The following is a 25,374-nucleotide window of genomic DNA, read 5'->3' as shown; positions in this document are numbered from 1 at the left end:
CTCCAGATTCAGTATTCTTTATGCTATGCCACACGTCTATCATCAGTCTTACTAACTGTGCTATTGGATATTTGACAGCATCTTTCAGTGAGTGAGGCACTGAAGTAGTGTGTTAGCCTAGGCTCTACCCACTCAAGACGTGTACAGAGGTGATGATTGCCTTCTACAAATCCTCTTGTATCCTCAGCTCCCCATTACCTCATTGGAATGCTGAGGTAGCCTTGGTTGGGTGCACGCCCTCCCCCTTGTGGCCAGATGGCACAAGTACAGCTCATGCTAATGAACACAGAACCACTTGCTGATTGGGTGGGTGCCTTATTCCACAGCTGCTTTTCAAGCAGCTTGCAGAGCGAGACTAAATCATAGCAACAGCAGCAACAGCAGCAGCAGCAGCCAGCACCATTTACCACCCAATTCCTTATCATTACCTCTCCTTATCCCTAGGCCATAAGATTTCTTGTCTTCTCAATTTTTTTTTTGGTCTTTTAAATTTATTTTTAACCACTACACCATCACTTACTTAAGTGATTCTGAGACTGTTCAGTTTCCAGGATGACAATCAAACATCAAGGCCAGCAGTACAGGCCAAGAATGGCATTCCTCAGAAAGGTAACCTGGTGGGAAATAGGTGGGGAATAAAACCAACTCTTCGTTAGGAGCCAAAACCTGGACAATATCTTCGGGTTTAGAAGTTGTGGGAGGGGGACAGAATGAGGACAAAGTACAGTCCCAGTAAAAAGGCATTTAATTTTAATTGTTATCACTAATGATTTTTGGTAAATGCATTGTGAAATGGTGTATGTGTGTATGTGTTTGTTTAAATAAAAAGCTATTTAGGTTTCCAAACTGTCTGGGTATACAGAAGAATCAAAACACACAGAGCTCTTATTTAGGGCAGTGTGTAGATGAAAACAACCTGTTAGATGAGAAAATTGGGTGTTAAGGAGCATCTTGGCAGATCTGTATCTGGTCTAGATATTTCCCTCCTCATGTAATAGACACTTGGCTACCAAATGTATTCTGTACTGTAACTGAGCTGAAATACAATATTTGAAAGTTTTTTGTTTGCAATACCCTGCATACACTATTGTAATGAGGTATTTCATAGGGGCATTGGTCATATTCGAATCTGTATATATCTGTTCTTTCGTGTCCGCAGTGACTCTTCTATACTGTTTCTCTTGAATTACAAAGGTTTGTGGGACTGAGCAACCCAGAACACTAAGCATTGTCCAGGTATATACGTAGGCTTTGCAGAGCCTTGTTGAAGGAAGAAGTGTTGTGCTTGGCCTCATTTAGTTTCAGTCTGTTAGAGAGGGGTTTAAGAAAACTGGAGTGGAAAGCCTTGAAGGAGATTAGGCATTAATCCACCCTTTCTCCACTTCCCCCCTCCCAGTGGCTTTATCTCTGAATGCTGCTCATCTTCTTAGGCTTATCTTTGGGAACAATATTAGCTGAATCCTCTGTGATAGACATAGCCCCTTTCTTTACATTGATGATGAGTCCCAGATCCCCATACAGTCAGTTAGAAAATATGTCCAGCTACTCCAAAACACTCAGGAACCTACTTCAGTTAGTCAATGTAGGAGATTCATCAATGAAGGATGCAGAAGACCGGAGTAGTAGTCTATCTAGTTATATCTCAGAGATCCTTACGTTGAATATTTTAGTATCTTCAATCCAGAGGGAAACCAGTACCAGCCAAATTTTTAAAACTATTTTTTTGAGGGCTTTACAAGTATGTCTATTATCTTCGTTCTATTTCCTTCTAATTGAAAATTTCCTTCCCCAATCCCACCTCCCAGTTGAGACTCAAGATCATCATCCCATCCTTATACGGAAACCCCAAACTAAATATTGATTCCTGTTTTAAATTCTAACAGGCACATTTTAGCTGCCAATAAGTTATGAAAAAAACTGTCACATGGAAGATGGATTAGACTTTGTGTGCTTGGCCACAGAAGGCAGAACAAGGGGCTATAGTCAGGAGTTGTAGAAAGGCTAAATCTGCCTATGTACTATATAAAGAAAATCCTCCTAGCAATTAGAGTTATCTAAAAATGGATGAGCTGCTTTAGGAAGTTGTGATTCCCCACTCAGTAGAAGGCTTTCAGTGATGACTAGATGACCACTTGTTGGGAATGTTACAGAGGTGATTCCTATATGAGAACGAATTGGTCTAATTACCTTTCAGTCCCTTTAAAATGTGAGATCCTTTAACTCTTATTTTATAGATTGGTTCTTTTGAAATACTATGATAGGTTATGATTCTGGGCATAATATAATCTTATTTGTTCTCCCAGTCCCTGGTTACTGTCCTTGTTTCCTAAGCAGTTTTTTGTCTTTTTCTTACAAAGCTTTACTACGTGTTCAATGAAATAATCCTTGCAAAGCACAGAAAGGAAAGAAACAATTTTAGATTTAATTTTTCTTATTTTTTCATTTAATAGGCATTTATTTTTCTTTTCCTCTCATTCTCACTTCCAATAGAACAACAACAACAAAAAATTAAAACCCTTGTAACAAATATGCATACTCCAACAAAGAAACTTCCTCCAATTGTCTATGTACAAAAAAATTTGTATAAATCTGAAACCCTTGTCCACTGCCTCTCTGTCAGAAGATGGGTAGCATGTTTCAATATGAGTCCTTTGGAATATTGGTTGGCCATGGCATTAATCAGAGTCTTTCAAAGTTTTTTAGATACATATACTTGTTGTTATTGTATAAATTGTTCTCCTGGTTTTGCTCACTACACTCTGCATCAGTTTATATAAGCCTTCCCAGGTTTCTCTGAAACTGTTCTCTCATAATTTCTTAGAGTATAGTAGTATGCCATTATATTCATATACCATAATTTGTTTATCTATTTCCCAATCGATGGGCATCCCCTTAGTTTCTAGTACTTTGCCACCACAAGAAGAGTTGGTATAAACATTTTTGTACATATAGGTACCTTTTCTTTTTCTTTGATCTCTTTGCAGTATAGACCTAATAGCAGTATCACTATTAGCAATATTACTATCACTGGATCACAGGGTATGTACATGTTAGTAATTTTGGGTGGCAAAGTTAACAAATTGCTTTCTAGAATGACTAGACCAGTTCACAGCTCTACCAATAGTGCATTAAAGTACCTGTTTTCCTATAGTCCTTTTGCATTTGTCATTTCCATTTTTTTTTAATCAACTTAACTAAGCTGAAGTGGTACCTTAGAGTTGTTTTAATTTGCCTTTCTTTAATCATTACGGAACATTTATTCATGTGGCTATTTGATAGAATGGATTTCATTTTCTGAAAACTATTTGTTCATATCCTTTGACTATTTATTGAGTGGGAATTGGCTCTTATTCTTATATATTTGAATAAGTTCCCTCTATATCTTAGAAATATCTTTTTGAAGGAAACTTGTACATTTTTTTTGTTGCAAATCTTTTTTCTTCTAACTTTAGTTGAATTGGTTGTTTGTGTGAAAACTTTTTAATTTTATGTAATCAAAATTGTCCACTTTACCTTCTCTAATCTCTAATCTCTATCCCTTGTTTGGTCATGAGCTGTTCCCTTCATAAATCTGATAGGTAATTTTCTCATCAGTCCTCAGATCTGTTTACTCTGTATGCCTAAGTCAGGTATCCATTTGGAGCTTGACTTGGTAGATGGTGTGAGATATTGGCCTATACCAAGTTTCTCTCAATATTCCCAGAAGTTTTTGTTGAATAGTGAGTTCTTACCCTAATAGCTGAGATCATTGACTTTGTCAACACTAGACTTGCTCTTTTGTTTTTAAAAAAAAACCAAATTAACTAATGGCTTATCTATTTAAAATAACCCAGCTCTTAGTTTTATTTATTAGTTACTTTTTTGCCTTTAATTTTGTTAATCTCTTCTTTGCCTTTTAAGGCATTTGATGTTTAATTGAGGTTTTTGATTTGTGGGTCCTCTAGTTTTTTTTAGTTGCATGGCCAATTCATAGATCTGTTCTTCCTTTTATAGGTAAAAGCATTTAAAGATACACTTTTTTTCCCCTAAGGATTTCTTTGGCTATACTCCCAAATTTTTGTTTGTTGTCTCTTTGTTGTTATTATCTTTAATAAAATCATCTATTGTTTGTATGATTCTATCTTATTTTTCTATTGTAATTTTGTCTAGTTTTCAAACTCATTTAACTTTTCCTTTAAGTACTTAGATGCTATGCTATTTAGTGCATATGTTTTAGTATTGCCATTAATTCATTGTCTATGATGCCTTTTTAGCAAAATGTAGTCTATTTGGTTGCCTTTTTTAATTAAGCCTATTTTTGCTACTGCTTTGTTTGAGATCATGATTACTACCCTTATCTCCTTCACTTCAGCTGAAGAATAATAGATTTTGCTTTATCTTTACATTTCACCTCTTTGTGAATCTTTGTATTTCAATTATGTTACTTGTAAATAGCATGTTTTTTCTGTTTTCTAGTCCAGTCTTCTAATCTCTTCTATTATATGGGTGAGTTCATTCCATTCACACTAATTTATCGTCATTATTGTGTACTTCCCCCCATCCAATTCTCTTATACTTTTTCTTCTCTTTGTTTCCTATCCACTCTTTATAAAGAAGAGTGTGGCAAGAGAGATGGAGTGTGTTCAGCACCAGTGTTCTAGATTTGGTATTATCTGCTTCTTTTCCCCCTTGCCCAGTCATAGGTTCTTTTTCTCTTTCTTCCTTCCCTCCTTCCCTCCTTCCCTCCTTCCCTCCTTCCCTTCCTCCTTCCCTCCTTTCTTTCTTTCTTTCTTTCTTTCTTTCTTTCTTTCTTTCTTTCTTTCTTTCTTTCTTTCTTTCTTTCTTTCTCTAAGCAATAGGATTAAGTGACTTGCCCAGGGTCACACAGCTAGTAAGTGTTAAGTGTCTGAGGCCTGACTTGAACTCAGGTCCTCTTGAATACAGGGCTGGTGCTCTATCCACTGCACCACCTACCTGCCCCTTTCTTTCTTTTTAAACCTCTCTTCCTAATCCACCTTCTGTGCTTAGAGTTTGTTTTGCTTAAGACAATTTTCTTCCTTAATGTACCCTCCTTTTTATTCTCCTCCCTTCTCTCCTTTCTCACACGATTTCCTGTTGAAAAATGTACTTCTTCACCCTAATGTGTGTATATTCATCTCTTTGACTAGTTTGAATGATAGTGAACTTCAAATGTAACATGTTCTTCCCTATTCTTTCCTCCTTATTTGTATAGTCTTCTAGTTATGCACTCCAATTATGTGAGATAAATCTTCCTCACTCCAGTATATTTCTTTTCCCATCCCTTTTCTTTCTTCTTGAACCATAAACTCTTAAAAATTTTTTTTATTAATTTAATTTTATTTATCAGTAATCACTTCCATATGCTTTGTGTTTAAAATTTTTCTCTCCCCTCCTCCCCACTACCCTCCCCAAGACAGTGCACAATCTGTTATAGGCTATACATTTACGTTCCCATTACACATATTTTCACATTAGTGGTGTTGTAAGTAAAAATTAAAACCAGTAGGAGGAACCATCAGAAAGAGGAAACAAAACTCAACAGAAGGTAAAAATAAGTGATAGCAATTTGACTTCCATAGTTCTTTCTTTGGATGTGGATAGCATTTTCCATCACGAGGCCTCTGGAAATGTCTTAGATCCTTGTATTGTTGGGAAGAGTTCAGTTTATCAATATTAGTCGTTGTATAACATGGCTATTATTGTGTACAAAGTCCTCTTGGTTCTGCTCACTTCACTCAGCGTAAGACCATATAAGTCTTTCTAGGTTTTTCTGAAGTCAGCCTGTTTAGCATTTCTTATAGCACAATAGTAATCCACTACATTCATATACCACAACTTGCTCAGCCATTCCCCAATTGATGGGCATCCTAATTTCCAATTCTTTGCCACTACAAAAAGAGCTGCTATGAATATTTTTGTACATGTGGGTCCTTTTCCCATTTTTATGATCTCTTTGAGATATAGCCCTAGAAGTGCTATTGCTGGGTCAAAGGGTATGCACATTTTTATAGCCCTCTGGGCATAGTTGAACCATAAAATCTTGAAAAAAAAAGCAAACCAAAACACTCCCAGTCCCTTTATCTTATTAAACTTCCTCTATGACTGCTGATGGTGAGTTCTGAGGGAACTCATGTATCATCACTCCTTTAGTAAAAAGCAAACAGTTCATGCTTGTTTAGTTCCTTATGATTGTTCAATCACATTTGCCTTTTTGTTGTCCCCTTTTTAGCCCTCTGTTTGTATTTTGAAGTTTCTATGCTGTTCTCATCTTTTCATAAGGAATGCTTTGAAGTTTTCTGTTTCATTAAAGGTTCATTACTCACCCCTTCTTTATGGGATCATTTAGTTTTGTTTGGTAAGTTATTATTATTTTTTATTGTAAGCCTATAGCTTTCTTTTTCTAGAACATTACATTCCAAGCTCTCCATTTCCTTATAGCAGTAGTTCTTAAATCTTGTGTGATCCTAACAGTGGCTCCTTGGCATTTGAGTTCTTTCTGGTTGCTTGCAATATTCTTTTTTTTTAACTTGCAAACTCTGAATCTTGGCCATAAAGTTCTTGGGAATCATTATTTTGGGTTTCTTTCAGGATGTGCCTGGTGGATTCTTTAATTTTCACTTTGCTGTATAGTTTTTGAGAGCTGGAAAGTTTTCTTTTATTATTTCCTGAAATTTGATATCTAGGTTCTTTTTTTTTTTTAATACATAGCTTTCAGGTTGTCCAGTGATTTTAAAATCACCTCTCCTTGATCTGTTTGATCTTGGTCTGTTGTTTTTGATATGAGATACCATTATTTTAATATCTCTATTGTTTCATAGAGTCATGAACTTTTATTTGATCTATTCTAATTTTTAAGGAGTCTGTTGCTAAGGTAAAGTTTTGTACCTCTTGTGTTAAGTTGTTAATTCTCTGTCTAATTCCTTCTTCCATAGCTCTCATTTCTGTTCCATTTTTCCTCTTAGCACTTTCATTTCACTCATAAAATCATTTTTTTAGTGCTCACTTTATCTCTTCTAGGAATTATAGTTGAACTTGTGTCCAAACTGTATTTTCTTTAAGGCTTTGCTTTTAGATGTTTTGGAGTCATTCTTTTTTTCTAGGTTCCTATCACTATAATAGCTCTTTATGGTGGGATTCTTCTTCTTCTTCTTCTCTTCTTCTTCTTCTTCTTCTTCTTCTTCTTCTTCTTCTTCTTCTTCTTCTTCATCATCTTCTTCTTCATCATCATCATCTTCTTCTTCTTCTTCTTCTTCTTCTCTTCTTCCTCCTCCTCCTCCTCCTCCTCCTCCTTCTCCTTTTTTTTCCATAGGTTGGCATTTATTATTTAAGTTGAAGAACAGGTTATGAAGGGGGTGGGAGGACATTCATAAGAGAGTCCAGGGTGGAGCTCTAGGGAAGAGGGAAGAAGGGAGGATACAGGGAGATGAGAACCTCTCCTCGGTGTCTGCTCTAGATGGGGTTGATCCTGATTTCTGAGCCTTGGTCCAGGGCACATAATGAAGCACAGATAAGATGAGGTTCCAGGGGGTGCAGGTTTAGGAAACATTAAGGGGTGGACAAAATTACAAATTCAACTAGAGGTGGGAGCTGAGATTCTCCTTAGATGAGCAGCACTGCTTCCTTTTAGGAACTGAAGTATAGAGATAACTTCCATCCCACTTATTTCAGCTCTTATGAAATATTGGGGTAGTTGAAGTCTTTGTGCTAAAGAATTCTTTCATCCCCTCTCTAACTTCTTGTGCTTTGCATCTAGTTTCTTTGAATATGCATCCAACTTGTAAGCTGCTGGCTCAAGAGCTGCTGCTTGCTCTTCAGTTAAAGTGATCTGATCCAAATAAGGCTGAGGTGCTGTGTATTTCTAGTTTAAGTCTTTTAAGTTTCTACTTATGTTTACTGCAATATCTTTCATTAGATACTTCAAGCTAGTCAGTTTGTTCATATTTTCCTGAAGTTTATAATCTTCACTGGTGGCTGTCAGCTCGCCTGTTAGGTATGTGGCCATCAGCCCCTTGATGTCTGCCTTAGTGGCTTGGGCCTCCTCAGCCATCTCCACCATGGCATTGTCTAGGCTGGGGAAGGGAGGAAGGAAAAAAGATGGAGGGAAGGATGGAGATGTGAGAGGAGGGAAGGAGGGAGAGGAGGGGAGAGGGGATTAAAAGGGAAGGGTGAAGAGTTGGAGAAGGAGGTAAGGGGAGGGGGCTTTCTCCTCCTCCTCCTTCTCTTCCTCCTCTTCTTTCTCTTCCTCCTCCTCCTCCTTGTCTTCCTCCTCCTCTTCTTCCTCTCCTCCTCCTCCTCCTCCTCCTCTTCCTCCTTTTTTTCTTCCTTCTTCTTCCAGCCTTACTTCCTGACTTCAGACTTTGGTTGTGGCCAACCTACTTGTACTTTTGGAGGGATTGGCTTGGTTGCTCATGGCTCTATTTTCTATTCTGGCGCTTCTTTATTTAGGGGTATTGAGTATCATGTTATTCCAGGATCTTGGTCACAGTTGAGGCTGGGAATTTTTATGCTTTCAGTGAAAGCAGTCTGATCAAAGGTGAAGTCTGAGAGCTGACTTCCTGGCTCCAGCACTACAAGTCCCTGACCTGGGTTTGGGTCTGAGCAATGCAGATGTGGGCTTGGAGCTTCCATAGATTGCTGCTGGATTCAGCCACTGTCAGTTGGAAAGCTCTTCGGGTTCAGAGTGACAGAACTGCAGGATTCTGTTTGATAGGGGCTTCCTACCCTAGTTATTATGCTGCAGGCTTCAGACAGGGTTGGGACTGGGGTTGAGTCTGAGAACCTGAACCATTCCTGAGTTTAGAACCAGACAGTCTCTGCTTTCTTCTTTATTTGCTTCTTGATCAGTACACAGCCTAGGACCTGCAACCACTAGGAATGCTCTTCCCCCCCCCCCCCCCCGCACCCCTCCTCCCCAGGCCCAGGTGCAGATGCCCTCCTCAGTCAACACTGAATATATGACCCAGCACTGCGTAGCAAGTGACAGGGTTGCCAGTTGGCACCTGTTCCTACTCCCTGCATAAGGTCAGATGAGATCTGGGACCTCTTCTTGTCCTGTTGCACATATGCTGCCAATTATCCAAACAAATGAAGCACATAAGTTTGATTTTTTTTGGTCATGATTATGGTAAAAAAATGTCCAATTAAAATAAAAATCTACTTTCTTTTCCTCTCATTATCATATCATATGGCTCAATAGTATTTCAATTCATTTGTATACCATAATTTATTGACCCTAACACATAGGCACCACCTTAGTTTTCTGTTCTTTGCCACTGTACAAAATATTGCTATAAATATTTTAGTACATATGAGCATTTTTTCTTTCTTCTAGCTCTTTAGGGGTATAGGCTTAGTAGTAGTATAACTGTGCCAAAGGGTATGTCTAGTCAAGTAACTTTTGGAGCATGTTTATGTAACAGTTAAAATTAAGGTAGACTGAGGCACAAAGTTCTGAGCATAATAATCAATTTATTAGTAAAGTGCAAATTTACCAATAAATAGTTCTCAGCTTCTCCAACAAAGATAAAATCCAAAATGAGGGGGACAGCTCTTTTTTATAGTTTTGGGGAGCAGAGAAAATAGGAAGGCTAGCATCATAGGTGGAAGAAAATATGATTAGGTGGAAATTGGTAATGAGGTCTAGTAACAACTCCTTCCTTCTCTTCTGTGACTAAGAAATGGTAATTGTTAGAGTCCAGCTGCATCTTCAAGGAAGAGAGAGCAAACCAGACTTCCCTGGCTAACAAACCAGACTTGGTTATCCTTAAAGGATAGGTATAAAGATACTAGACCGGACTCCCTGGTGTCCACCTGCCTCCTTCAAAGATAACAGATTTCCTCAACACTAGAGTAGAACAGTGATTAACAGGAGAACTGGATTTCTAAACTTAACTCATTACAGCACAACTGAATTTCTGAACTATGTTCAAGAAAGAACCATGACTTAGGCAGTTACAGGAGAAAGTCAATTAACTGTAAGCAGGATCAATTTAAAAAAGATACAAAACCAATCTGATTATTTAAGTTCCAAAGTGTTTTCTAGAATGGCTGAACCAATTCACAGGTCTACCAATAGTGCGTTAATGTGCTTCTGCCTTGGAGCATACACTCAGACTGATGAAAGCAGCCAGGCAAAAGAAAGCAGTCTTCTCTTTTTCTTCCTCTGCCATAGTAATCTGATTGTATACCCTATTTAAATTCAATACTGATAAACGTTGCCTACCTTTCCAGGGCATAGCATTGAACCAATATGATGATGTACTGGTCCACTTTAGTTCTTTGTTCAAAGTGTGGTAGTCTACATACATTTATATCTATCCATTCTTTTTTGGCACTATGATTATAGGTGATGGACCACTGAGCTGTGTGATGAAGCTAGTGACCAGTTAGTTTTTCGGTTTGTTAACAACTTATGATACCATTTTAGGCTTTATGACTGAGCAGGTGATCAAAGATCAACTCTTCTACACTGTACATTGTGCCTCTTAATGTATTTTAGAATAACGTTACTTTTGGGGACTACCATATTACACTATTGACTCATTTTGAGCCTGAAATCCACTAAATCCTCAGATCTTTTTTCATATGAGTTTCTGTTTAGTCATGTTTGCCCTGACCTTTATTTATGAAATTGTTTTGTAGAACTCAAGTGTAGAACTCAAATTTATTCTTATTATATTTCAGCTTATTAAATTCAGAACTGTTCTAGCTTATGGAAATTTTTCATAAATACAGATTCCATCATGCAGTATTGTCATTTCTCTAGGCTTAATGTTACCTGCAAATTTGACAAGCATGCTATCTGGGCTTTCATCCATGTCATTAATAAAAATGTTGGGCAGATTTATGGCATGCTCCATTAGAGAGTATCCTCCAAGTTAACATTGACACCTGAATAATTATTCTTTAAGACAAGTCATTTGACCACTTCCAAATGCACCTTTCTCTATCATCTAGCCCACATCTCTCCATCTCACCCATAACATAGAATTAAAGAGTTCATCAAATACTTTGCCAAAACCTAAGCATACTCTGTTTTTAGCATTCCCATGATCTGCTACGTTGACAACTTTGTCAGAAAAGGAAATGAGAGTAGTGTAGTGTGACCTGTTACTCATGAAGTTGTGTGCATGCTAGAATTTTGCCAAGAATAGAAGGCAAGTTCGCTGTCGTATTATTTGCCAAATCAATCTTCTGTTCTTTTTTAAAAAAAAAAACGGAGACATTATTTGCCATTTACAATCCCTTCACTTTCTCCCAGCAGCTTTCAGAGATGACCGATAATAGCTCAGTAATTACATCTGCCAGTTTTTCATTACTCTACAATTTAATTTATCCAGGTCTGGTGATTTAAACTCATTGAAAGCAGCAAGATACCTTTTGATTGTCCTTTTACTTAACTTAGGTTTACACTCATTCCTAGACATTTCAAACCTCAGAAGTTTAGTATATTAGGAACAGATGCGTTGAGAGAACAACTGGATTCCTTTTTAAGCTTAAATAATATACCCTGAATCCCCAGCTCAGGTGGGGCCCTCCCAAGGGCTAATCTAAGTATTATTTTTTCATGCCTTCAGAAAAATGCATATAGGCAACTTAACACTTCAAGAAGAGTTGAATAGGGTATTCTCTCTCTCCAACATTATGCACATTGAAATTAATGCCTAGATTAGACCATCAAGTCCTCCATCTTCATGGACAGGATCCAGTGTAGAAAAGATGTACATGAGACACAAATAAAATTTTCTTGTTACTGAGGGCTGTTAGGTACTGGAAGGGTAATGTGTAGGAGGCTGTGAAATTTCCTTCTCTGGAGGTCTTAATAAATAAGACATATCCTCATTTGTCTATGATGTTACAGGTGTGTTTCTATTTGAAAAAGGATGGTCTAGGTTGCCTTGCATGTGCTTCCCAGCTTTGGGACTCTGTGACCTTGATACACCTTGCCTTATCCTAAATAGAATTTCCAAGGAATGCAGTCATAGAAAAATCTATCACAGCCCTTATGGGCAGCATCTTTTAAACATTTCTGTGCTACCCACTTATCTCCCGCACTCTTCTCTGTGTTGTGCAAATGCTGAAAAGGAAAGCTAATCTCACTATGTTTCTAAAAGGCTCCTTAGTTCTTTCCACGTGATCCTCAGGAAGATTATTTTTAAGTCTATAGGAATCTTTAATAAGTGTTATTTTTTTTTCCTTTGGAGAGAAAAAAGTGAACTCAAGAGCCTAACTCAGAAACCAGGTGCATCTCCCTGTATCACTATTAACCATCTTTCTCCCATATGAACAGAAAGTTGTGGGCTCATCTAATTTTTTTTTAAAATGTAACTTCTTACCTGGACAGCTGAAGTGTATAGTAAGAAGGAGAAATAAATGCGGAAGGTGCATGGTGCTGTGGATTTCATGGTGTGGAAAGATTTGGAGTCAGAAAACCTTGGTTCAAATCTTGGCTCTGACACTACTTTTGTGACCTTGGGCACATGCTTTACCTTCTGGGCCTCAGTTTCCTCATTTGTAATATGAGGGGATTGGACTACATGGATTTTAAGGTCCCTTCTAGGTCAATCTTATGACCTATCCACTTCCTAATATATATGTAAATAATAGCTAGGAAACTTGTCCAGATTACAGGTGACAAGTTCCCTTAGTGTTTGATTATTTATTGGTAATTGAGGTTAAGTGACTTGCCCAGGGTCACACAGCTAGTCAGTGTCAAGTGTTTGGTCCGAGGCTGGATTTGAACTCAGGTCCTCCTGACTATAAGGCCCATGCTTTATTCACTTTGCCATGTAGCTACACCCCCTCCTCCCCATGCCTTAGTGTTTTTAAAAAGACTTCTCTGCTCAAAGAGGAGGCTGAACAGTTGGCCTCTCCTGGTGGAAATGTATTTTGTATCTTCAAAACAGGCTTTTGTTAAGCATCTAATATGTACCAGGTGCTTGGGACACAAAAATTAGATAGTCTCTGACTTCAAGAAAGTTACTAATTAGAAACAGCACATATACAGATAAGTAAATATGATACATACATATATATATATTATATATATACACACATATCTGTATCTATAGCAATATTAACTACCCCTCTGTCAAATGGAGATGGTCCTGGTCACTTCCTCCTTCACTACCATCCCTGCTCATCATCTTCCCAGAGGAATGAGAGGAGGGTCAACCAGTTGAATCCTTTTTCCTATGGTGACCAAATTCTTAGTCACATCTCCTCCCTGAACACTTGTTTTTAAAAAAAATCATTTTCAGAGTTAAAACAACAACAACTAAATACAAAGCAATTTCAGTGGTTGGGGACACTAATTACTGGGGAAATTAGGGAGTGCTTCTTGTAGAAGGTCACACTTCAGCTTAGCCTTGAAGGGAGCTAGGGGTTCCAAGAGGCAGAAGTTCCAAGGAGGGAAAGCATTCCAGGCATATGGCACAGACTATGTAAAGAGGGAGAAGATGGTATGTGTGAGTAATAGAAAGATGGACAGGATATAGAACATGTGAGAGGGAATAATATATTATTAGCCTGGAAAGAGTGATTGGAACCAATTTGTGAAGGGCTTTAAATGCCAAATAGAGGAGTATCTATTGGCAATAAAGAACTACTAAAGCTTCTGAAGCAGAGGAGTGACATCGTATCTTGGACTAGCAGCTGGTTCTACCTTCTAGCCTACTCTCCCCTATGGGTATTATTAATTTGCCTCTTTTCCCTGCGGCTGTGTCATTGACCTAGTGGTCTGAAAGTCTGCCAGACCCTGTCATTGAGGAAAGCCAAGGGACAACAGTTTAAAATGGAACTAAATGAATAGTTTTCTGTTCCAAACCCCCTCCTTTCCCTCCTACCCCCTCCCCATCCCAAGGCTTTGATGAAAACAAAACATATTTCTACATTAGGAGCCAGTGGGAGCTGTCTGGAAGCCAAGAGCATCTGTCTACATATTAGCTAACTGTCTGTAGCTGTTATCCAGGGAGCGATGAGACTGAGACAGACGGGATGTCTTTGCTAGCATTTGTTTACACATCGAATTAGTGGCAGAATTCCTAAAATTGTATCATCCTTAGTATGGCACTTGATTTGGTTCCAGAGACCCAAATGATAAATCCCATCCTTGGCATCTCAAGATCATAAATTTAGAGCTGAAAGGGACATTAGAGATTGTCCCTTCAGAGACTGTTCAACCTCTCCCTCATGTGATAGATGAAGATCCTAAGGGCATAATCTAACAGTTTATGAACTCTTAACTTTCCCAGAGTTGCCAGTGAAAATAGCAAGTAATAACTTCTCTAAGCTTCAATTTCCTCATCGGTAAAATCAGGCAGCAAGGTGGCACCATAGGGCATACAGTGCTCTGCCTGGAGTTAGGACGATTTATCTTCCTGAGTTCAAATCTGGCCTCAGACACTCACTCACTAACTGTGTGACCCTGGGAGTGTCACTTCACCCTGCTTTCCTCAGTTTCCTCATCTGTCAAATATCTGGAGAAGAAAATGGCAGACCACTCTAGTATCTTTGCCAAGAAAACCCCAAATGGGGTGTCAAAGAGTCAGACACAGCAACAGCAACAAAAATGGGACTAACAGTGGCACCTGCCTCATTGGGTTGTGATGATCTAATGAGATAATGTGTATAAAGCACTTTGCAAGCCTTAAAATGCTATATGCAAATATGAGAATTTATTGTTAACTAAGCATTCCCTGTCTATTATTTTAGGCTTATTTTTTTAAAGTATGTTTTATTAAAGCCACAAATAAAAGAAACCTGATTCTGAATATTTGGCACCATACAAAGAAAATATCCTTCCCAAACTCTATGATCTAGCCAAGTTGGCCTTCAAACTGTCGTGTGTTCCTCAAGCATAATGTGCCACCTGTCACTTCCATGCCTTTGCAGTGGCTATTCCTTATCCCTAGAATGCACTCCCTCCTCAAGCTCTGCCTCATAAAGTACTGACATGAAGCCTTCCCTGACCTTCTCCTCATCTACTTTAGATTTTGTTGTTCCAGTCCTCTCTGACTCTTCATGACCCTATTTGGGGTTTTCTTGGCAAAGATACTGGAGTGGTTTGCCATTTCCTTCTCCAGCTCATTTTACAGATGAGGAAATTGAGGCAAACAGGGTTAAGTGACTTGCCCATGGTCACACAGCCAGTAAGGGTTTGAGGCCAGATTTGAATTCAGAAAGATGAATCTTCCTGATTCCAAGCTTAGCACTCTATCCACCGCTCCACTTAACTGCCTTACTAGCTACCTCCTATTTATTTTGGTTTTTTTTTTACCTTACATACCAGCTATAAACACATATTGGCTCTCCCAATAGAATGCAAGACCTTGAGAGATTGTTTCATTTTATTAATTTGTATCCCCAGTGCCTGGCATACAGTAGGTGCTTAATAAATGCTTATTGATTTATTAATTGATAAATCTGGGTTGCACTCTCCCACAAATACCTACAGCATCAATGGGAGGAGTAGACACACATAGAGTTCACAAGTAGAGAGGCACCTGTAGCCAAAGCACAGGTGAGGAAGAACAACTTACATCTCTGACGTTGCATGGCTGCTGGAGTCCTTGACCTGCTCTCCCTGACTTGGGACTTGCAGATTCCTCTGGGTGCTGTTATACCATAGTCACCATGGCCTCCTTCTTATGGATTCTCTGAAATCCTGGCCTAGAGAGCTACTATCCATTTTTCTAGAAGGAGCTGGAATGATTATCCTGGAATAAATAGAAGCCTCCATGCTTCAGCTTTCTCAGTCTTGACTCTGAACATTGTTTTCTCCAAGAGGAGTGTGGTACTGGCCCCAGGCTCTCCTGGAATTGACAACTGCCGAATTCCAAAGCTGGATTCCACCGTGTGCTTCTGTGGCAAAATGCCGTTGCTGATGAGATGGGAAGAGAAATCCCTGCTTCCCCCAGCATCACCCTGAAAAATCCAAGAGATGCGAGGGAAAAGGCGACAGAGCGAACTCTTAACAGCTGTGTCCTTCTCCATAATTGGCTCTCTTCTAGATTCTCTTCAAAGATCAAATGTCACAAAGGTCAGCTCTGCCCCACCTTCCAAACTTTCAAGTCTCAATTCCCCAGCCAATATTCCTGGCCCTTTTGTATGGAAATGTGTCCTGTAGAATTTAAAGAGTTTTTGAAAGCTTGAAAATATAGCTTCTTAAAGTCTGAAAGGGACACACTTTTACATCTCACTGTCTCCGTTACCTGCCCCTTAACTACTGTAACTTCCGTCACAGGATTATAGGGACACAGTTGATCAGAACTTTCCTGTTCAACATCTTGCTATAGTTATAAGAGCTTTGAACCTTCACATAATCTCCTACACTCACTCCCCTTCTGGAGTGGACTCTGTTCCATATTCACACTTTCAGCTGACTGCTTTCAAAAAGCATCAGTTGCTAGAACAAGGCTCAGACGTCCTCTGATGTTGTCAGGCATGCTACAAAACAAACTCAGAACTCTGAGTCTATTGCTACACTCTAAGCTAACTGATTCAGTTGTACGAAAACTACCTTCATTCTTTTATGAAACTGCTATTTAGGGGCTCACTATAGACAAGTTTTGATACTTGGTTAAGTTACACCAAGTCAAGAAGCCTTTATTAAGTGCTTACTATGTGCTAGGCATTATTCTAAGTTCTAGGGATATAAAGAAAGGCAAAACAAACAAACAAACAAACAAAAAAGACCACCCTTTGTTCCCATGAAGCTTATTTACAGTCCTATGGGGGAAACAATGTGAACAGCTATGTACTAACAAGGTATATCAAGGTTAAATTGGAGATCATCCCAGAGGTCTTGGAAAGGCTTCTTGCAGACAGTGGGACTTTAGCTACAACTTTTAAAAGTCGAAACCTAAGGAATGCACTCTCAACTCACTTCTACCTTATTGAATGCCTTTTTTTCCTTTTCTTTTCGGTGAGGTAATCGGGGTTAAGTCATTTGCATAGGGTCACACAACTCCTAATTGTCAAGTGTCTGAAGCTGAAATGCCTCTTCTTTCAAGATGCCTCTCAAACATCACCTGCAACACGAAGCCTTTCCTGATGTCATCAATGGTTATCTAATCTCCTCCTCTCAAACAACATTATATTGTATGGTTGGCAATTAGGTTATTCAGGGTAGACTTGAGCTCAGATCCTGCCTCTGATACCAACTGTGTGATGGAGGGCAAATTTCTTAACTTCTCTCAGCCTCAGTTTCTTCATCTGTAAAATGGGGATAATAATAGCACCTATCTCTCAGGGTTGTTGTGAGGATCAAATGAGTTAACATATGAAAGATGTCTTGTAAACCTACATAAATGCTAACTATTATTACAATTATTAACTATTTTGTATTCATTTTCTTTATACTTATTCCATATTTAATTGTATGTATATGTATACATACAATTAAATACAGAAACTTACATTATAAGAGAGGAGACAAAAGAGGTATATATGTATATATCTTTTGTCTCCTCTCATATATACATATATAATACATATACATATAGAATACATATACCTATATACATACATATATAATACATATACATATACATACCTCTTTTGTCTCCTCTCATATATACATATATATACCTCTTTTGTCTCCTGTCTTATGTATACAATATAATACATATATATATACACATATAATACATATACATATATACCTCTTTTGTCTCTTCTCATATATACATATATATGTATATACCTCTGTCTCCTCTCTTATATATGCATGTATAATACATATACACACACATATAATACACATACATATATATACCTCTTTTGTCTCCTCTCATATATATGCATATGTAATACATATACACATATAACACATATACATATATGTACCTCTTTTGTCTCCTGTCACATATACATATATACACACATATATATGTATATACCTCTTTTGTCTCCTCTCTTATATATACACACACATATATAATACATATACATATATACACACATATGTAATACATATACATATATATACCTCTTTTGTCTCCTGTCATATATACATATATACACACATATATATGTATATACCTCTTTTGTCTCCTCTCATATATACATATATATGTATATACCTCTTTTGTCTCCTCCCTTATAATGTAAGTTTCTTGGGAGAGATTGTTTTCTTCATAGTATTTGTATCCTCAGTGCCTAGCATAGTGCCTGGAAAGTAGTAGGTACTTTATAGATACTTGTTGACTGATTGTAGAGAAACTCACTGAAGTCCTACTTCAATGCCTTTCCATGCTAGGGGTAACCCTGGTTTCTCCAAGCCTGTCAGTAGAGTGAATGCTTTGAGAGGTCCTCCCAAGTTGGAAAGTCTTCAAGTATGGCTCAAGTGGTGGATGATGTCTGTCATCTGAGGACCAGATGAGCTGGATGGAAAAAAATTACAAATACTTTAATTTATATTTTATTAAAGCCAGAAATAAAAGAAACTTGATTCTGGATATCTGGCATCGCACAAATAGAATATCCATATAAATAAGCCAAATATCTAGAATCAGGTTTCTTTTTCTTCTGGCTCTAATAAAACACACATAATTTTAAAAAATCTGAAATAAGAGGAAATAGACAAGAAATTCTTTGTTGGGACTCACCTTTTGACTTCCTTCCATTCTGTCTTTCAGATTGAGGACTTGGTGAAGGAGATGCAGAACCCAGAGACGGGAATCAGAATGCAAAGCCAGAGGGTCATGATCACTAACATCCCTCATGCAATGACAGGTAGGGTCTGGCAAAGACTTGAGAGTGTCCCGGAGCTGAGGTTTGTGCCTGGAACAGAATGTATTCTTGTCACACCAGTTGGATTAAGTCATAAACAGGAAGTGATAGAAGTCAATTCTAAAATAAGACTTTGATGTTGTAATTCCCAGTGGTAAGAGTGGAAAGAGATGACTTGAATGTGTCATTTCTTGAAACTATTTCTCCTAGAAGGTGACTATTTAAAAGAAATAATATTTTATTTAATGCAGTTTGTTTTTATGGCAAAACCACTTCTCAATAATCTTTCTAATTCCTTCCCCTTTGCTCTTTCTTGTAATAGAAAAAAATTAAGCAAAACTGATTGATGCAATGATCACAACTGACAGAGTATGTAACATTCTGCATTCATAGCTTTCCACTTTTTTACTAAAAAAATTATATTGTATTCAAATATCAAACATCTGGAACCAATTCTGATCATTGAGTTCTGCTTTCTTTGTATTGCCACTTTTAATATTGTCGTAACAATGGGTATATTGTTTTCTTGCTTTTGTTTCCTTTACTCTGCATTCATTCAGGATATCTTCACATCTTTCTCTTAATTCTTCATCTCCATTGCTCCTCATACTAAAAAAATCTTCCATTACATTAATGGAACAAATTATAATTTGTTCAGTTATCCCCAAATTGAAGAGCACCTACTTTATTTCCAGTTCTTTTGCTAATATAAAAAGTGCTACTATGAATATTTTGTTTTATATAGAACTTTTTGTTTGTTTCATTATACGTACACACACACACATATATACATATGTGTGTGTGTGTGTGTGTGTATAGGCAATTGGGGTTAAGTGACTTGCCAGGTCACATAGCTAGTAAGTGTCAAGTGTTTGGTCTGAGGCCGGATTTGAACTCAGGTCCTCTTGACTTCAGGGCTGGTGCTCTATCCACTGTGCCACCTAGCTGCCCCTCACTACTCCTCTTAGCTGTCCCATGTTTGTTTCACTATAGCCATGATAACTAACATTTCATTGTCAGGTTGCTAACTTCTTCTGTAAAGGAGATGAACCTTGACAGAAACATATATCATCTGTGAGCTGTGATACCCTATTGTCTTCTTTGTATTTCACTTGTATTTAAGTCCATGGTTTTTGAGAGCCATGCATGACATGTTCCAAGGCAGAGCCTCCCAACAGAGGATTAATTTTGGTAGCATCATTTGTGGGCAAGGTATTCTGTGCTAACAAGTCCATTGGTGAAGAATTGCTTATGTTTTTCCCTCTTAATTCGTTATAAATTTTCATTTTTCATTTTTGATATTGGCAATTTTTTTCTTTTTTAAAAAATAACCCTAATAGTTTATTTATTTTGTTAGTTCCCCCCCCAAAAAAAAACCTAAACAGGTCCTAGTTTTTGAAAAAATTAATTAAATGGTTCTTTGTTTTCAGTTTTATATCTTATTTGGTTTTTCAGGCAATTTTTAAGTTTAGTTAGAATTTTTTGATTTTACAGTTTTTTTTAGTTGTGCAATTCATTGATGTGTTTTTCTTTTTTACAGATGAATGTGTTTAGAATTATAGGTTTTCCCTTAAAGATTGCATTGACTACTTCCCAAAAGTTTTGAAATGTTATCTCATTCTTACAGTTTTTTTGTTGATAGCATCTCATTCTTATAATTTGTTCTTTTACCCATATATTCTTCAAGATTAATTGCTTAGTCTTTCTGCTCAGAAGTTTCAAATGCTCTTTATTGATTATTATTTGTATTATATTGTGATCAGTAAAGGATGTTTAATATTTCTTCTTTTCTGTATTTGTTTATGTTATATGCTGTAGCACATTGTCAACGGTGCCAAAGAATCTAAGGAGTTTTATGTATCTTTCTACTGGTTTCCATTTAGTAATCACTAGTAATCTATCATATATAACTTTGCTAAAATTCAATTAAATAACTTATTTCTTGTTTATATTTTTTATTAGATTTATTTATATCTAAAAGGGGCGCACTGAGGAGCCCAACTGTTATTATTTTGCTATTTCTCTCTATAATTAAAATTCCCTTAAGTACTTGGGTACTATACTATTCAGTGCATATGCATTAAGTATTGATATTATTTCACTCTATATGTTTCCTTAAGTATAATTCAATTTTTTTAACCCTGTTCATTTTTAACTGTTGATTTGTCTGATTTCTTGATTGCTACCTCAGCTTAAAAAATAGCTTGAGACAATAAATTCTTCTCTAAGTTCTCATTTTAGCTCCTTGCGAATCTTTATGTTTTAAGTATGTTTCTTGTAAACAATGTATAGTTGGATTCTGCTTTCTAATCCATTCTGCTACTCATTTCTCTTTTATGGGTGAGTCTATCCTATTCACAATCACAGTTTTGATTAATTGTGTTTTTTCCTCTATCATATGCTTTCCTTCCTTCCTTCCTTCCTTCCTCTCTCTCTCTCTCTCTCTCTCTCTCTCTCTCTCTCTCTCTCTCTCTCTCTCTCTCTTTCTTTCTTTCCTCCTTATTGATAAGGAAGAATAAGATAGCGAAAGAAATGGAATGGAATCAACTCTAATAATCTATAACTGAAATGGTGTGTTCTCATTCCTCTCTTCATTTAGCTCAGACTCAGGTCATTGGTACTTAATACTTTTTTCCCCTTCCACTGAATCTTTCCTGTATGATCAATCCTTCAAAGTTGAAGCTTGTTTTACTTGTAACTGTTCCCTCTCAAATTCATTGTACCTTCTTGTACTCTCTTTCCCTGCCCCTGGCCATTTCCTTGTTTAATTTAATGTATATCAATACCAAATTCTTTATATTTTAATGTGTTTGATCCTGCTTTGTCCAGGTCAGATGATAGTGAGATTCATCTGATGTCCACTCTCCTCTCTTTTTACCTCTTTTTCCTCTTCTGTATTCTTTAATTTGGGTGAAACCTAATTATGAGAAGTAGTAAGTTCTTTCTCCTCATTTCTCATTTATTCTCTAATTTATACTCCCCACCTCCCTTTTCTTTCCTCTCAACATCAACAAAATCAGAAGAAAAGAAAACCCTTTGCCCTGTATTTGTCTTTCTTTATACTCTTTATTATTCTTGAAGACAGAATCTGAAGGAAAACTTTTGTCTTCTCCCCATATTAGAATGTAAGTACTTAATTATGATTTAGCAGGTTCCAATGGCTCAAGTGGAATTTCCTTTCTAGATTTCTTTTGTCTCCTGTGGTTAAGTATCAGAGGTTCTCTCTAGCTCTGATCTTTTAATCAGGAATTCTTTCAAGTTCTCTATTCTGTTAAAGATTCACGTCCCTGCTATAGGAAGATACTTTTTGGGATATGGCATTCTTAGCTTTCAGTCTTTTTCTTTTTGGAATATTGCATCCTAAGATTTCTTTCTTCTTTGTACTAGTTACAGAATGGTCTTGTGTGATCTTGGCTCTGGTTTCTTGGTATTTGAATTCTTTCTGGCTGCTTGGAATATTTTTTTTTTTAACTAGAAGCTCTAGAAAGGCATAAACAATTTCTGAAATCCTAAGAGTTATCCTCCCTTCTTCATATCAATTTATATAAAATTCTTCCCAAAGCAGGTCTTAGTGCATTTAATTTATCATCATTCTAGATCTCCAAGACTAAAAACTATCCATCTACTTTAGATCATTAAAACCATACAGCATAATCAGCCCCTCAGGGCCCAGGGCCTGGGTAGTACAAATAACACTCAATACATTCTTTAGCATGACCACACCTAGAACTGAAGCCATATTTTGTGTCCAGGGATAAATTATCTAGATGTTAATTTTAAGTTAACAAATAAATTACTGAAAGAGAACAGTATATGAAGCATACTGCCAACAAAAGGAAAAAAAAACCGGAAGTCACAGTTAAAACTATAACCGTACTTTGAAGTCATAACAGCTGTGGTGTGGCCAAGCCATTAATTGGTGCAATTCATAGTGAAACTTATGAGTGGGACAGCAGCCAGGAGCAGAAAAACAAGCACCAGAACCAGCAGCACTTGAAAAGCTCTCTGCTCCAAAACATTTGCAAAAAAAAAGATAAAGGCTTATAGTCCCCTTGCTTAGCCTTCTCCTGAGATGATATTTCCCCTCATCTTGCTCTGCTCTAGTAAGTACTGATGTCAGGTCCACCTGAATACATGCCAGCAAAGTTCTACCACTTAATGGTCCAATCACTGGAGTTTGTAGGCACCTGACTACTTAGTGACCGGGAAGACTATTCAGGTCCCCCATCCCTCCAGGGCTTACCACATTCTAACATATGTGTATATATGTGTATATCTATATCTATCTATCTATCTATCTATCTATCTATCTATCTATCTATCTACACACACATATGTATATATGGCATTTTTAGGTTTACGAAGCACTTAACAAATATAATTTCATTTGATCCTCACAACAGGTAGGTGCTATTATTATTCTCCGTTTTACAGATAAGGAAACTGAGGTAGACAGAAGTAAAACGTCTTGCCCAGAGACCCATGGCTAGCAAACGTCTGAGGCCAGACTTCGGTTCCAGTGTTTGTGCTATTTAGCCAGAGACAGAGATGCACTCAGCAGAGAATCAGCAGAAGATGCCAAGCCCATCATGGGCAGAACTGTCTGCAAACCAAGCAAACTCCAAGAGGAGCTCAGATAATTCAGATCCTTATAAGGAAGCATCCAGGTGACCAGTGCTGACAATGCTAGGGAAAGGCTCTCACTGGGAATATTGAGGAGGTCAGTGACTTTTCCACAGAGGGTATACGCACCAATGGGTCCAGGCTCAGCATACTCCTTGACCCCACTGCATTCTGCTAAAATTTATTCCTGCTGTGATTGGAGGAAACAAGCATTTATTATGTACCAGGCGCTGTGCTAAGCTCCTTACAAATATTATCTCATTTGATCTTTGCAATAGCTCTGTGGAGAGGTCCAGTTATTATTTTCATTTTCCAGTCGAGGATAGAGGTTGATGACTCCTCCAGGATCACACAGCTAGTAAGTGCCTGGGGCCAGATTGGAGAATGGAAGTCTCAGTTAGTAACTCAGTAATCCATGGGAATATAGCAGACATGACTGTTAATAGTATCAAATAACTTAGATGAATCAAGGGCCTTTTGATGACCTTTCCCCACTGTAACATACCAGGATGACGAAACAACTGCCTAATTTGGGACCAGTGCCCATAAACCCAACAAATCCATCTCCACTATATATACAGGGTGATATATAACCATAACAAGGGTACATATACTTTTGGTTGTCCTCTTGCCTTTATCTGGACAGTGGTCTTTTTTTCATAATAATTTTTCCCAATTACATGTGAAGACAATTTTTAACATTCATTTAAAAATGTTTTTGAGTTCCAAATTTTCTCCCTCCCTTCCTCAACCCTCCCCCTACCCCCAAGATGGTAAGCAATTTGATATAGGTGCTACATGTGCAAACATGCAAACGTATTTCCAAATTAGTCATTTTGTGAAAGAAGACACAGACCAAAAGAAAAAAAAACATGAAAAAATTTTTTTAAAAAGTGAAAAATAATATGCTTTGATCTGCATTCAGATTCCATCTGTTCTTTCTATGGATGTGGACAGCATTTTTTTTTTATCATGAGTCCTTTGGAATTATCTTGGATTTGACAGTGGTTTTTGTTCTCCATGTGGTACATCCCCATAAAGCTCCCATCTCCATGGGGATTTCATGTTCCACCTGAATAGGATCCCCAGGGATGATGGTCACATGCATGACTCCTTGTATCCAGAAGATCTTTAAGGATCTGAACCCCATCTTCCATTGAAAAAAACATTACCCAAACCTAGGATCTCTGATACTGTCTTCGTCAGATGTCAAGAACTGAATGGAGAGCTTGACCCCACCCCTGATAATTTTTAAATTCCATAAATTCAGGGTCCGTGGGAATTGGTGGGGTCTGAGAAGATGATAGGGCTGAAGGCCCTATTGCCTCTTCCTTCTTCTCCTGGAGTTCCCTAGTTAGGATATGAAAGAGCTGCTTGTCAATTTCTCTCTTATCAAATCCATGTTTTAATGACCAAATCCATAATTCCTTCTTAGACAAGTCTTTTTGTCTCCCTACCCTTTCACAGGGGCAGCTAGGCAACGCAGTGGATAGAGTGCCAGGCCTGGAGTCAGGAAGACTTATCTTCCTGAATTGAAATCTGACCTCAGACACTTACTAGCTGTGTGACCCTGGGCAAGTCACTTAACCCTGTTTGCCTCAGCTTCCTCATCTGTAAAATGATCTGGAGAAGGAAATGGCTTACCGCTCCAGTGTTTTGGTCAAGAAAACCTCAAATAAAGTCATGAAGAGTTGGATATGACTGCAAATGACCAAACAATAAGAAAACTCACAGCAGGCCACTGGAGATGAAGTACCATTTCAGTCTGCTTAACAATTGGGGGCCTATCCTGCCTAGAAACTTTAAAAACATATCTGCCTAATCTTGAGCCAAGAACAAATGGGGGAAGGCCCATTGCAAGAGATAGCTTCCACTGGGGGGGGGAGCACCCTCCAAGCGCTTAGCTCTAAAGCCTCTGAAACAGGCTGTGCACAGGGGTCAGATGATCAGAATTATGCAGCCAAGCTAGAATTCCCTTCATCTTGCAGATAATGAACACCTTCCCTATTCAGTCTCTAA

General features: G+C 37.7%; 1 protein-coding gene across 1 annotated transcript in view; it reads left to right on the top strand.

Annotated features, from left to right (window-relative positions):
- Window positions 1-376: 376 nt before the first annotated feature.
- Window positions 377-25,374, top strand: part of RGS9 (regulator of G protein signaling 9) — a 112,862-nt gene continuing 87,864 nt past the window's right edge. The window contains exons 1-2 of the mRNA XM_021000908.2: window positions 377-609; window positions 18,639-18,735. Of these exons, the coding sequence (XP_020856567.1) occupies window positions 553-609; window positions 18,639-18,735 (154 nt within the window). The 5' untranslated portion in view covers window positions 377-552. The remainder of the gene's footprint in view (window positions 610-18,638; window positions 18,736-25,374) is intronic.

The sequence above is a fragment of the Phascolarctos cinereus genome, unplaced genomic scaffold (genome assembly GCF_003287225.1).
Source record: "Phascolarctos cinereus isolate Bilbo 61053 unplaced genomic scaffold, phaCin_HiC Scaffold_5;HRSCAF=322, whole genome shotgun sequence".
Classification (NCBI taxonomy): Eukaryota; Metazoa; Chordata; class Mammalia; order Diprotodontia; family Phascolarctidae; genus Phascolarctos; species Phascolarctos cinereus.
The sequence above is the reverse complement of the archived record's forward strand: the minus strand, read 5'-3'. Positions and strand labels throughout refer to the sequence as shown.